The sequence below is a fragment of the Apostichopus japonicus genome, chromosome 18 (assembly GCF_037975245.1).
Source record: "Apostichopus japonicus isolate 1M-3 chromosome 18, ASM3797524v1, whole genome shotgun sequence".
In the NCBI taxonomy this organism is placed as follows: domain Eukaryota; kingdom Metazoa; phylum Echinodermata; class Holothuroidea; order Aspidochirotida; family Stichopodidae; genus Apostichopus; species Apostichopus japonicus.
This window is the reverse complement of record NC_092578.1, coordinates 1898909-1914746: the sequence shown is the minus strand read 5'-3', so window position 1 is coordinate 1914746 and position 15838 is coordinate 1898909. Positions and strand designations below refer to the sequence as shown.

At 37.6% G+C, this 15838-nt stretch overlaps 1 protein-coding gene across 1 annotated transcript in view; it reads left to right on the top strand.

Moving 5' to 3' along the window:
- LOC139958437 (death-associated protein kinase 3-like) overlaps nt 1-15838 on the top strand; it is a 51609-nt gene that overhangs the window by 17807 nt on the left and 17964 nt on the right. The window contains exon 3 of the mRNA XM_071955518.1: nt 1649-1793. Coding sequence (XP_071811619.1) covers nt 1649-1793 — 145 coding nt within the window. The remainder of the gene's footprint in view (nt 1-1648; nt 1794-15838) is intronic.

Here is a 15838-nt window from a genome sequence, read left to right as displayed (position 1 = left end):
AACGTTTTATGTCTTGTATACATTTTATAAAGATCTTTATTTGCCACAGCATACTGTACAGGGAACTGCCTTTTCACATCACCTGAGCTATTAAGAACATTAAGAGAATTAGGGAAGCAACACTTTAGTGTGCTTCAAATTTACCATGGGATTTCCAAGTCTCCAAATCAAGTTAAACCAAAAAAAAAGTAGGAAGAACATCGCAAGTTTTAGAGGTATAGGAAGTATATAGTTAAAGCAGCTTTCCAAGTTCATTTTGATAAACTTTGTTTGCAATGCTTTTCAATAATAAAATCCCATAATATGCATGTTATTTGCTTGATGTGTCATGTTTTAAATTCCCCTCCAATCCATGATGACAAACCTAAATTTTTGGGGAAAAACTTGGTTTTGTACAAATAATAAACACAACTGGATGGAATTTAGTCAGCTCCTTGCTTACCTGTCTCCTCACAACCTCAGCACATTCACTCTACTGTGTCTAGAGTGATCTGGTAACCTTTTAACCCTGTGCTCCCTCTGTGACCTGACCCGCCCGGTCAATGACCTCTCGTCTTAGTTTACCACCAAAAGTGTCTAGAACATTCGTTTCTGCTTGAATTTTGCATCAGTTTTAGAATATCAAAATTAATTTATTGCTGGGTTAACTTTCCTCTGTGGAAAAAATCTAGTCACGTTTTGCCATGCAGCTCAAGTTTCTTTAAGAACACCCACCTGGCAATCTTTGCTCTGGTCAACGATAGGAACTGTATGAGGTGTCGTTGTTGTTTTCACGTGATGAACTGTATCATGATATAACTGCTCAATAGAACAATCAAATTCATCTCCAATGTGGCATGATTTCATATAATATTATGACTTTAACAGATTTTTGCACTTTGGCCTCATTGTTGACTGCCTTGTTATTACCCTATACTTTAGGTAGACACCTTTAGATATCGTCCTACAAAACACAACGTCACTGGCACCTTTTTTGGCTCAAGTACTTCCTCCATATCTGACTTAAACTCTGGCACTGTGACAAAGAGTTTGTTGATGTCACATAAACCTGAGGAATTTTGCCTGTCATGTGATCACAGAGAATAGTTTTTTTTTTATATAAATTTAACCATAGGAAACTTGTACCTCTACTGTAAGTTTGCTTAAGAATTGATGGAATTCCAAAAAGTGCACACATACATAGTTTTCTAAATTTTTATGTTACGCTACAATAAGAATCACCATTGAAATCCAGATCAAACAGTTTTGCTTTGTACTGTACTTGTTAGAAAAAAATTCTTCTATCAAAGTTACGTACAGTGTAATGCTGGTAAGTGATGACCACTGTTTTACACAGTACAGTATATCACTTTATACTGTAGCTCTTAACTGTAGTCCTATACTGTAATCATTATCATTATTTGTTCTCTCTAGATTTGAGGGACTTTCCTCTGTTATTCCAGAGTTTCAAGCAGGTATTGGGTTATTGTCTTTTGCAATCACTCTTTAATATTTATATGTATTAAACAGTTTGCAAAAAATGATATATTTTGAGCAATACTTGTACCATGATGGTATATATTGCATGTTATTGATTTTCTTTACATTTTACTATGTTCTGACTGACTCTTCTCTCTCCTCTCTCCTCTCTTCTCTCTCCTCTTTACAGTGCAATAGGAGGAGAGCTCCATCCTTACTGCGTCGCAGAGAGAGACGGCCCAATCAAAGAGGGAGATGCTGTCAGGCTACTCTTCCAAATACTTCAGGGTGTCAAGTACTTACATGACCAAAACATAGTGCACCTTGATCTCAAGGTAACTTTTAGAAAATTTAGTCTTAGAGATTTGCAGTTCCCTCTTTTTTTTTCCCTCATCCTTGTTCCCTTTCTCTATCAGTTCCCTGTTCCTCTGTCTGGCCAAGACAAAAACGGCATGCCAGAATTTCTGTCGTTGGAAACGTATAAGAAACTAAAATCAGTTTATATCAAATTTCATACTGAATAGTTAAAGGAAAGTTATGGTCCCTGGAAGTAGATGTTACTTCTTCACTTACCCATCTCCTCACAACAACTCACACTCAATCTAATGTGTTTACCCTGTAGAGCAACACCTGGTGACCTTTATAGCACAGAATACTCTCCTGGTGACCGACCCATTCTGGTCTTTTGCCCTCTTGAGGTCTACTGCCCTCTTGAGGTCTACTGCCCTCTTGAGGTCTACTGCCCTCTTGAGGTCTACTGCCCTCTTGAGGTCTACTGCCCTCTTGAGGTCTACTGCCCTCTTGAGGTCTACTGCCCTCTTGAGGTCTACTGCCCTCTTGAGGTCTACTGCCCTCTTGATCTTGGGTAAATCATCGAACAGTCAAACCACTAGTTAGCCGCTTCATTCAGAGTACTGGTTTGAACGGTAGTAACCAAGTTACCCTCTTAAAGCACTTCCAATAATCGGTATAAATTACACGGCATTGTTGATCTGTATGAAGGTAATGTGCAATTTAATATGTTGGTTGTCCTTCTGAGAACCACAGAGGGAAATGTTAGTCTTACCAGGAAGAAAAAAACAACACATTCAGCAATTAAGATATTATTGTATTATAGTTGAACTGATCAGAATAACTTGGTGTACTTTCTAAAAATCACATTGGGAAGGAAGTTTTTAACCAGCTTCCTCCTCTCACCAAAAAATTCCAGAAATATACTTGAATATTAATGAAGCTCATCTGACAGTACTAGGAGTCAAGGACAATGGATTGGATAGGTTATTAGGCTGATCGGCCGTGTCATGCTGAGCAACGATACTTCTCTGTGAGATGAGTTGGAAATTTCTCCAGAGGATACAGCCCATCAGACTAGATTAACTATTTACTTGTGACACAGAATTGGATTATAGAACAGTATTTAGGTCCCGGCTCGATAAATCGAGGGAGCTGTCTGTTCAATTTCTTAATGCAATGCTATTCCGGTACATTTACCACACTGATCAACCTTCTATCACTTCAAAATGCATCGTTCCTTGGAGCTAAAATGTTCTGAATAGAAGAACTTGCTGCACACTGTTGGGAATCAGCTCTCATCTCCTTCAAGATTAAAAACAAGCTTGTTTGTTGTCATTGTTTTAATTAAAGCAGACTTTAATACTATACACGCTTGCAAATAAAACAACATGAGAGCTTTTTCCCAATTACAATAAGCTTGCATGTGTTAGCGACAGTACCCCGTCAGCATCAAGGTACTGAAAGCTCACTGCAAGCTTGTCTTAGCTTCACACACGTCAGGAGTTTGCCAAGTGCTTGCAATTTAAACATTCTCCTGCTGTAGGTGTAGAATAACGGGCCTGTTTAGGGCCTGTTAAGGTAGCATATATATAAGATACTGTAGGTAACACAACCGTATGCAAGCTGTAAGCTTGCAAAAGTACATGTGCATAGTACGAACAATGCAAAGAACAGAGTCTGGGTGAAAACCACAATATATTGCTCAATTGGGACCGTTAGACTCCACTAACGATGTTGTAAGAGGAAGTGGGACACTTCCCAATGCTTTGTGACCCTTTACGACATTTTCCACCTTTTTCAAATCTTTTGCGAGCCAACATTTTGCCCAACCTGGACATTGCAGCACTGCATGTGACATAATAAGTAACTGTACTATACTTCATACCCTAAATAAACAGTCTTGGTACAGTAGGTAATTAACCTCATAGTTACAAGCATATATATGCAATTGGGATAATGGTTTAGATTAATCATCACAGGTCTTAGTAAAATAAACGCTAATTTAATAAATAAACAGACTTTTCTCAGCAATGGACATCTGCAACTGGATGGGGAAATCACCTAATGTTACCCTTTTGGCTCAAGTTGTTGGATGGAAAGAAAGGTTATGTTGTAAGCGCTGTAAACTTATGTTAATGTAAAGTTGTTCAAAGGGTCATGTGAGCAAAGAGGGAAGGACATCTTTGCATTTTTTTTTGGATGGGTTAAGTTGTTAACTATTATTGTACTGTATGTCTTTTCAATAATTCACCCACGTACTGCTCTTGAATAATTTCCTGAAAATCCTAAACTTCTATTAAAAGTGACCTTTAGTAGTTTATGTGAACTTACGTTCTGTACTGTATGTGGGCAGTACCCCAAATGAGGTTAGTGGGATCACAGTGCTAAACTATTTTTTTGTCGGTCTGGTAGCTCAGAATGCATCTATACGTTGGTTGGAGACATGTAAGTATTTTACGGCAAACCAGTAAACTTTTAGGGTTGCTCGTCACTCATAAATATCCAAACCTGGTAAGTTTTTTGGATTTGAGCTCAAATCTCAGACATGGTAGTCTACACAATCTTTGCTGTTACAGTTAGGCTGGCAGTTCTGTAACAGCTAGCCGGCTTCAATACAAGAGATAACCAATACCATTTATCTCATCAAATTCTGCTGACAAAAGTTATATAAGGATTCGACAGGCTGTAAAGGAAAAAGCAGGTGCGCTAAAAGTTGAACAACTTGAATGAAGTTTGATTGCTGTTAATGATGAGTTTCCACTTGTTGAGGAAGCAGCTGATTGGTGATAATTTATGTGGTATAACTGTACATAGCCAAAAATAAATGTTATAAAACATAGTGGATAAGTTGTTGTGTGCAAATGAATATATGTGAATTAAACAGCGTTTTGTTACCATGGTATTTTCAGTATTTTGTAGTACTATTAAATTTCATGGTGATAATCACACACTTTAAAGGCCAGCAGTATTCGCTCCACATTTTGCATGATTAAAAATTGCCCGACCCTTTCAAAGTTACTGCACTCTCCTCCATGAAGCTTCGGTCAGGCTCCAAATTGGTCCCAAACATGGAAGATTATTTTAATAACTAGACACTTTGAATGTGTCAGTGTGGATAAAGTTACGTTCAAAGGTATAGTAGCAGTATATTGCTTGTGGAAATTTGAGCACGAGTCAAGCGAGTGACCATTATCAAACTATCTAGCTTATTTGTGGGCAACACTGAGCTATTTAAGTCTACAGTAGTTGCCGTACTGCAGCAATACACCAAAAATGTATATGTACAGTGGAAGTGAAATAAAAGTTGTACTGAATGAAGAGGGTTGGACATGAACATACTGTACATTACAAATTAAGTTACCTTTGCTCCTTGCTTACCTGTTTCCTCACTCCAACTGTACTCTCACTCTACCACATTTAACATTTGCCTACATGTGGTAATCATATAGTGTGTCCCTACTTGAGTGGCTGAAGGTTTATTAACATATCATATATTAAAAGACAAACACAACTCATTATTTGACAGGGTGGTGAATGAGTAGCAGGAGAGGGGAGTGGGGGGTTGGAGGGAGGGGGGCATATAACAGGTGACTTATCAAGATCTACTGTACACTAACCTTTAACTACAGTCTATAATGGGTAGAGATAACACATTTGTTTGCTTCCCTTTGACCTCAATTTCGGCAAACAGATCGAAGGAAACATTTCAGGATATACTGCATACAAGCACATGTTTCGCTGAATATCAACTGTAGTTAAAAACGAACGGAAGAATGAATCCCCCTCGATTCCTGTCCTTAGTATTAAATTTAAGGGTGTATAGTTCTGATAGACTCATCGTGATGAGTTCAATTCAAATTTAAGGACATTGTTACGGCTACCTGATACTCAGCGATGTGACATTGAGAGGAAGTGATTACCTATCAAATGCACAAAATGGGGAAATTACTGGATCTTACCTCCCTTCCTGATGACGATTGGACGATACAAAGAAAACTGTTTGACTTTTGTAGATACGTACCGAAACAGATAAAGTGTGAAGTGGCCATGAAAAACAGTACGCCCAGAAACAACTTTATTGGTGATACTGTAGTTTATAAGTTATGAAAAAACTATAAGGAAATCAAACATTTAGGGAACAAGATTAGTTAAGTTTTAAATAAACTGTAAATGATGTATATATATATAGATAGATATATGTCTAATCTTCTGTACAGTAGTTAAAGGAGGTACTGTACTGTATGTTGACACCTAATCATCTGCAGACCACTAGTTGTTTACTTCAGATTAGACTGCATCTAAATCCCCTCAAATATGTAAACTGACAAATTGGAATCATGCTCCATATCTTTGGAGATATTGAAATATTACAAAAATAATAGTAGGCCTATGATCCATTTCCAAAAAACAGGACTTTTAGAAGCTCAAAGCTATCTTGCTATCCAACAAATCAGTACATCTCTACCACAGCAGTATAGTGTACATATTGGTTCTTTTGGGACAACCAAATTTGTTGTTTTTTTGGACGACCAAACGGTAAGCCTTGGTTGTCCGTTGGACAAGATGAAAAGCATCCTTAAAGATTTGCCCTGACTCATGGACGACTGCATGACGTGCAGACTGTACTCACCTCTTTAGGGTAAGTGTACCATCAAAGCAATTACTTTGCAAAAAAAGGGAAACTGTATCACCTCATTAGGTCATGTACCATAAATAGAATTTAATGCAGATACTTTGAAATTTACTTGCTCCTCGCTTACCTGTCTCCCAACTACCTAATGGGGACTTGCCTTGTTTTATGATTTACGAGCTGATGTAATTATAGTTCCCTGCCCAGGTTATATTTGTGCTGGTGTTGTCATCCAGCTGTGAACCAATAATCTCTCTGTTTTTCTTGACTGTCAGTACCATGTCATAGAATAAACTCTGAGAAGATACTATATATATAAATATATAGCCATCATGTTTTTACATGATTTAAGTCGGCTAATAAGAATTTATTTTATGGATTTTGATGATGTCTTCCATATCCATAAATCATGCGTGTACCAGACATCTGCAGTAGATGACATTCCCTTCACATACTGTAAGTCTAAACAAAACAGGAAATAGCTGGATTGCTAATCAGACCCAACTGGGTCTTTCTCTGGCGATAAAATGCTCATGGAATTTGAAATTACTAGAGTAAAGTGATTTGTCAAAGCCTGTCTGTACATTTTCCATGCCTGTTTGTTTTTCCATACTGATGGATGCATGTACATATATGGTAGTCCCCATTAGCAGTGGTATTGAGTCATTGTGTAACAGGGGTAGCCAGCCAGGTCTCAGATTTTACTGGGAACAGTTTTTGACTATATGTCAATAGCGGGTAATATCATCAGTACACTATCTCTACTCCTGAATCAGTAGGTGAGCGAAGGCAATAAAAGTTACTCGGCAAAGAGGGACTGGGGATGGTGGGGGAGTGGGGTGGAGGAGAGGGGTGGGGGAGAGGGTTGAGGGAGAGGGTTGGGGGAGAGGGTTGGGGAGGTGGACATATGAAGACAATTGAAGGCAGTTCAAGTTACATGGGTGAGAGGGACGGGTAGGAGGGGGGGTTGAATGGTAAACAAACGAACAGGATCATTCCATGTGAAAAAAACAGAATTTGGTCCGATATAATGTTTCCAAATCTGAGAGGGTCATCTGGAGATCCCTTGGATGATTTGGCTGGAATGACCCAATATCCTTTAGGAACAAATCAAGGCACAGAATGCATTTAGACTTCTGTATAAATAACAGGAGATGAGCGACATATAAGAAAAGTTCTGATGTCAGCCTCCCCCCCCCCCATTCCTGGGACATTATTTAGTGTCCAAAGTTAGTGTAGCATTTTGTGAAGACTCTGATTTTGTTCTCTTATTGAATAAAATAGTTCCTGTGTAGAAAACATACATCTTTACACTTGAATAGCAACTGACCATCTTGTATACCATGTTGATATGGGATAAATTATTCCCCCCCCTCTTCCAGTCCCACTGGTGAGTTATTGTCTGGTTGTGATTGGACAGTTAAACTGCGTGTGCGTGTGTCTATACAACTTTGATTTATGCTCCACCATGTAATATAGTGGGTGGCAGTGACATGTTATGAACAAGTGGAGATTGACCAGCATTGTTGCATTTTGTTCAGACCAGAATGTTTTGACATCTAACAGAACTTTGTAAGTAGCAGTTAAACCAATAGTCTGAACTTTATATAAAAAAAAACAGATACAATAACAGAATACTGTCAAATAAGTATGTATTAAATTATGAATCATAAATGTGGATGTGGGTATATTCTTGTTATTTTTAAGGAAATGTTAGGTCACGCAAGAAGCAATGTTTATCTCCCTCTTCCTGATATCCCATGCATGTGACAAAGTCTCTCACTTCCCTTGTTTCCCATTAGCGGAAGGAAGGTAAGCTTTCTCCCGCTGAGCTGCTGGGAGATTTGAGACAAAGATAGTCCTTGTGCTTTTCAGATCTCTTGGGCTGAAGAAGAAAAAAAAATTAGAAAGTGGTGAATGAAATGACAGAAACTTTGATAGGGAGTTGTAATTTCTTTTTTTTAAGAGTCTTATCAGATGGAGGAAGTATTTTTACTACCTTGATGAGATTATATTAGATGATAGCCTGGCTTATTTGCCTGCGTGGCTGGTAATGGTTTTGGGAAGAGATCTTTATGATGTATGACTTAAGTTGTACTGACTCCTGACTTTAGGCTAGGTGAGGATTTACATTGCCAGTTATTTGCGATGGCTTCCTAATAAGATTTGATATGATTGACCTCTGTTGTATGTCTATTGTCTGTCAGTAAATTCTTCTCTCTGTAATAATTGTTAAAACTGACATCTGAAATTTTCTGTGGAAGGAATTGCATCTGCTTGGCTATGTGCCCTCTAAGTTTAGAATTCAGTGCCAAAGTTTTGTTTGATTGGAGGAGCCAGCAAAGCCAACTATTATCTTAATCTTGTATGATAGAAATACTTTTACTGAATGTCCCAAAACAGCATTGTGACATTTGTATGGTTCATTGGTTTAAATGTTGATCATGTTAAAGGAGAATGCCCTTTTTTCGAGGAGATGTCAAATCTTACAATATCCTTATGTTTTTCTTTTCATATTTTTGAAAGGTATTGTTACAAAGACCATTGCCAGTTCTAGGTAATGTCAGAAACTTCATCATTCCAGCGTTAACGTTTTGAAATCTCTGATCTATGATCAAAATTAATAACAAAGTATATGAAATTAATAAAATTTATAAAAAATTAACAATTAAAAAATTAATTAAAGTTGAATATTCAAGCACAGGACGTAGAGCTCTGTGAGGTAATTTTCAGACTGGATTGATGGCTCAAACCTTTCAGTCTAATAAATGAAAGAACACTTAAGATATGATGTCTTCTAAATGAATTAAGACTATATTTTAACTGTATTTGGGATTTGTTCATCTTATATATTGAACCATAACTAGCGCCAATGTTAAATGATGTACTACATCAAGGAAGTACATTATGTGGTTAAAACTAAAAAGGTCATTTCGTGTGAACGATACAGGATCTAAATATCTAGCATTTCTCAGAACAACACTGTTTCGTGGAGATTGCTCATTAGATCCCCATTCTAATCATCTCTACTGTTGTCACTCATATATCGCCTGCTAACGAGCCAATTATGACCTGGATGAAATTACCTGGATGAAATGACCAATCATTGTTTTAGCGACATGCTGGCTCTTGCTGGTCAACTGTTTTGAATAGCAGATGTCATTACACTTTGGTTAAATGTTGACCATGAGACAAATGACACTTTGATGAGATATAATTGTTTTCTCAGGTAGATCTTAGAGGGGTAGAGTGACAATGAAGAGGGATTGTACAGTTAGTGGTCCAGAGGAGAGTGATGTTGACACATGCTGGATTTTTGTACACTTTACTTTGACAGTCAGTTTTGATAAGTGGGACAAGCTACTGCAGTATGATTATGTACTGCCATCTGGACCATCGTGCAGGCATGAGCTTTTTCCGCGAATCTGTGGAATATCCGTGATTTCTTTTTTACCTCGGGGACAGACTATTATCCTAACACACTGTAGCATACACAAACTGGAGCCTATACCGCAATTTTTGCCAAGTTCTGTGATTTTTACCCCAGGCTCATCCTTCATCATGGTCATTTTTTGCGAGCGCCTCGCAAAAATAATAGCAACATCGCCACCTCTCTGTTTCCGAGAAGGTCAAAATGCGATGTTGCAATCCAACCCATGCCAGCATCTTAACATTGAAAAATAAGTTGTGAACACTGAATTATAGCAACAAATAAAGAGTTCTTCTGCCTATTTAACACAACGTTTTTATCAAATTCATTGTTAGGATGATTGACATTAGGATGTTTAACAATCTTTTCCTGGTGACCATACACCCCAGAGCCCCCCCCCCCCTCCCTCTCAGGTATGCTCACACCTTTCATTGTCACAAACAGTTATCACTTTTTCAGATAAGGAATCCCAGGGGAAACCCTGTTGTGGGATAATGAGAATAATGCACAGTATGCGCATAGTCCAGGATAGATGATATTGTGACATTGGAGGGAAAAAGGATTATAATCTCTAGCAATTTGACACAGTTGTTCTGCACTTGATTATGATATACAGCTAGCTTGACAACATGCAACTGACCATGAACTATAACTATCTGTAAACACTTTGGATGGTAGAATGAGAAGGAAGGGCAACGACCGGAGGAGCCGGTCGCTGAGGGTGCACAGTGTTAAAAGATTACCAGGGCATACTAGCCACGGTAGAATGAGGTGCTAAGGTTGTGAGGAGACAGGTAAGCTTGTCACTCCTAAATATATAAATCAGTGAGTTTTATGATATCTTGCGACCATACAGTAACTATACTGCAGAAGTTTGAAACCCCCACAAACATTGTTACAATTCAATTAAACAGCAATCATTTTCATCATCTTATTTTCATATAACATTCCCTGAGTAAACATTGCTCTGTATTTGGCCGTTACCTGTGAAAGACTTAAATCATCAAGGCAACATACATGTGAATAACAGAATTCGTGCAATGACCTTTGTTTGTACAGGACTGCTTGATGGATATGAGTGTTCTGCACACTACATCATTTTACACAGCAATTGTAATTTAATTGTGTTTTGAGTCTGTACGACTGTAATTCAGCTGGTTGTTTTTGCCTCATTCAGGAAGAAGAATGTCAATATATAAGTTGTCCTCAGTTGATATTATAGATGACATCCCTGGATATATCTCAACCCTGTGTGAGAGCGAAAACAAGTAAAGATTTGTTCGCAGATCAAATAACTCCAGTGATCGAAATGCTATGATAATTTTAGCACAGTATTATGCTGGAATATGTGTGATACTCAAATGCTGTCCAAGACATACTGCACAAGTCCATCCATAGCTAAGTGTAACCTAAGCCATGTCTTGTTGCATACTTTACCAAAGGGCTGCTTTTTAAGGGTTGACACAAGGGCTGACACAATGTAACTTAAGTTTTGGTTGGAACCGACCTGACCAAACTTATCTTCATATGTGAGTGATGACCAGTTCTGTTACATTAAAAAGCACTTTGTCTTTCATTGCATAAACATTGTGGGTGGATATTCCACTTTGCTGCTTGGGCAGTCCTGGGTGTCCTGTAAAATTTCCAAAGTCTAGCCTGTATCCGGTCATAAAGGCCATCGGTACTGCATCAGAATTTTCAGACTCGGTAAAAGATATTAAAAATAATTTGAAAAGAATTCACTTTGAGATTCTGACCCTTCAAAGTTAGTGTCCGAGTTTAGGAGTAATAAGTTAAAGCAAGTAACTGCAATGAGTGAAAAATAATTGGAAAAAGAGTGATGGATTTACTTCACTCCTCTCTTACCTGTCTCCTACAACACTAACGCACATTTCCTAGTCTAGTTTTGGGGTTTATTTGACTTAAGTTCTAGCATATTATATAGGGCCAATACTGATGACCGTAAGTGGTCGAACAGTGCACCGCTTAACCGACTCACTTCATGGGCTAATCTTTCCTCTTGCAGTAGTTTCAGCTGCAATATGTTCTAACTTAAATGTACAGTACATGAATGGTCAGTGAAGATGTAGGACATAGGTTATTCAAACATTTACTACAGCGAATGGAATATTCATTACATCTGAAAGCAGGAAATCTCCATGAAAGCAGCCTAAGAAAAGGATTTTGTGATAACATATGTGTTCTAGATCATTATATGCAACACATATGTTCTAGATTGTTAAAGGTCTGTTTCCTTGAACTAAAAACATACTTAATATGAGTACTGCATGATTAAACAGGAAGGAATAAACTAGTTAACAAACATCACACAGGTAGATATGGATATCAATAATAAATACATAGATAGTTGAAGTATTAACAGTAATAATAGTCCTGTTGTAGACAAGGTCAGTATACTGAATATATGTGTATGTTAGTTGTTTTGCTATTTTGGAGGATTTTATTAGAGATTTTTTTTTATGCAGGAATAGGAGTTGGCCTTATGTGTGAAGGTTATTTTTTCTTTTTTTTTGGTTGATCAAAGAAATCAGTGGCAAGATCCTGGCTTACCTATCTTCTGATAACCAAAGCACTCTTATTGTACAGCATACACAGATGATTTATTAACATGTTTAACACTACTAACACCCCCCCCCCCCCAAATGTCATTAGCATTGGCCTAAAGTTAATTTTAAAATATGCCCAAAATTACTTCTCAAAAAGTAGCCTACCATCTCAGAGATTCTGACCTTATATTTCTAAGATATAATTCCAGGAAAATTAGGAGTGTTGAATTATAGGCCAAGTGCCTGTCACTACTATTTTATGACTTTACCAACATACTGATATTAAGTACAAGAGGCATGTGACCTTTGACATCAACATACTGTACTGTGGCTATATTGTTTGGTAAACAAAGTGGTAATGCACAGTTAGCCTGCTTCAAATAGGATTTCAAACTCATGACATTCATTTCCTGACAGCAGTTAGTGTCCAAGAAGTATTACTTCCATGGTCAAGAAGTGACCATTGGGTATTATGCCTATGAATAATATCCCTGAAAAACAAAGTACACAATAATTCCATCTGGATATTATAGAATTATATTCTTCAGAATGATTGTGGCATATATTGAGTTGTTTTTGCATTTTTCACAGAGGCCACTCCAATCAGGGAGTTGTTCCATAACAACTCCCTGCTTTCCAATCTGGTAGCACAGTACTTTTAATAGTAACCTAATATCTTACAATGCCATCTCTGTGTGCAACAGGTATCAATATCGCCAGTGGCAAGCATTTCCTTCTTGTCTGGTTAGGGTGTTAGGAGGTCAATTTTAAAGAATCCTTCAACAAGGGCTATTACCATACATGGCAGTTGTGATTTTTGAACTGACATTTAGCTTGTGGCTATGGGATGTCAGCCAAGTGATTGGTGAAGAAGAAAAGTTACTGGATGATGGAGGAACAGTTAAAGTCAAGTTTGGTATGGATTACATCCTCTGTAACCTCCCATCATGAGCTATTTATAACAACCTAATTCAGGGTTTGTTGATTTTTGTGGTGACAGGGAAAGATATTCAATGGCACAATTGTTAAAACTGAACATCAATATTATTAAGTGTCAAGAAATCTTGTTGTCAAACTTTTGAGTTGTTTGAAAGCTGGTTGTGGTTGCAATACTGTTCTATTGATCATCTCACAGACATAAAATAGATTTGTGTCACAAAAATAGATAGGTCATGATCCCAAATGAATAGCTAACAGCCCTCTATCCCCCCGGCCCCCCCATCCCATCCCCATCTTGAGTCTCGAACTGGTGTATACAGAACCACAAATAGTTCATATCACAAATCTCTCTCTCGCCTTCACGTTTGATCACTGGGAACGCTGCAGATGTGATCGTTTGTGGTGAATCACTGAATATTCATATTCTTGTGTTTCAACATTCAACATTCCGTCTGTAACCTACTTGTACTATAATCATTGGTGATAGTGCTAGGCCTACTTAACACTTATTGTATCTGACAGTTCATGATGAATCTATAATAATATGTCCTGTCTTCTCAACACATAGAACTCATGAAAGTCAAGCTACTTCAAACTTTGGTTGAACATTTCGCAAGAAATACAGTATGTTGGACATCCGATGATAAATTTCACAAAGAATAAATGTCAAAAGTATCATTAGAAGTTGGAACAAAATCTGCTGCGTAAATTAACATGTATACCATAACTTGAAAACTGCACAATTCAAACAGAACATGTAGTTTGGTCTGTAGTGATTTTGGGTCTCCTTGATCTGGGAGCATTCACACTAAACTTTGTCAGAGTGTTGGAAGGTCAAAGGTCAATCTGTAATAACTTTCACAACCCCGTATACTCAGGGGCGGTCCTAGCTTAGTAATACTTGGTCATATTAAAATTCCATGACAGTTTTAAACTATATTGAATAGTAAAAGTCATAATTATTATGATAATTAATAATCTAATAACCCACAAACACCATTGTTGGTGAAGAGATCAAAGTTGATTATTGCAATTGTCCACTTTCTGCTTTGATTTTTCCAGTATTTAAAAGTTTTCTGTTTTTTTTTTTTTCATTTTTCATTTGTAAGTCAATATGAGTTTCATAATCTTAATTGTCTTCCTATAACCTGACCTAATTTGTAAATATTTCATCAAATGGAAAAGTATTTACCCGGCTTGACTTAGTTTAACCGATCTTCCACGCTCATCTTTACTGACGTTATCGTTTAGACTAGGGTCTAGACTGAAGACTGGCAAAGGCATTTGTGGTTGAATCGTTCAGGACTATTCACAGTGCAAGATCCGATTGGGTAACATATTACTATCTTTATGAGAGAAATGTCACATGATAGGATTGTGACATCATACAAAGTAGGTCAAATGCACAGGGGAGGTGGGTTAAAGGGGGACAGTGCTTGACAGTTTTATTTCAAAGAAGTTCCCTTCAGGACTTTTGGCAGTTGGATACCATGCTGTAAGAATCATCAGGAATTTACTTGCTTTTTTGGAGGGAGGAGGGATGGGGGGGGGGGGGTTGGGAGAGACAGGAGGCAGGTGTTGTGAAATGACTGGATAATAACGTGAAAAAGGCTTTGTTTTATTGTAGTACTTATTAACCAAACTTATGCCCAATTGAGCCATGTATTTCTCTTTTTGATATTCATTGGAAGCTGTTTAGATATAGTAACAAGGAAACCATGTTCGGTTAAATCTGAGAATTATTATATTTTGTTAAGTGTGGTTACGAAGTATATAGGGAAATGGCCCTGGGTATGCTGGATCATACTAGCTGGACTGGTTGGGACGAAGATGTCTATTGAAGCTGTTAAAGATTTAAAGGACGTAACATCAGGGAGTTACAACTCCCTGGTAACATGCACATTATCTTGGGCTGTTCCCAGGTACAATAAAGAGTGCATGTACTGGATACTGTACTACACTGCCCTATACCAGCCCCCTCATTGCAACACTCTTGTTATATGTACAGTGTCAGTTGCTATGTTGTAAATTATTTAGCTTTGATCTCCATGGTAACTGGTCCCTTCTGATCTCCTCCCAACAATTCCCTCTATACTTATCACACACTATGTCAAGAGGAACCGTTTATTATACTCATTGTATAAAGTCACCTCTGTATGGGACCTCCATTGTGGTTGTATGCTATACCTCAGGCAGTTAAAAAGTTGAATCACAAAATTGTTGGTGTAAAGTCGGCTCATGCATATGCATAAGCCGATTATAACTGTTTATGGACTGAGATATATATAATACCTCACTGCGTCAACATGTAGCACACCCTTTTTGTATCCCATACAGATTATATTGTTTATTAGATATCAAATTTATATTCATCAACACCTTTGTTTGAGAAGACAAAAACATTTGTGTTAAACGGAGGTATTCATTAGACCTGTGTTTTGATGAACACTACCTCAGGGATGGTACTTTTAATTTTTGTCCACAGCTAATCGTCATGGTAACGTTATTGTTCCTGAAAAG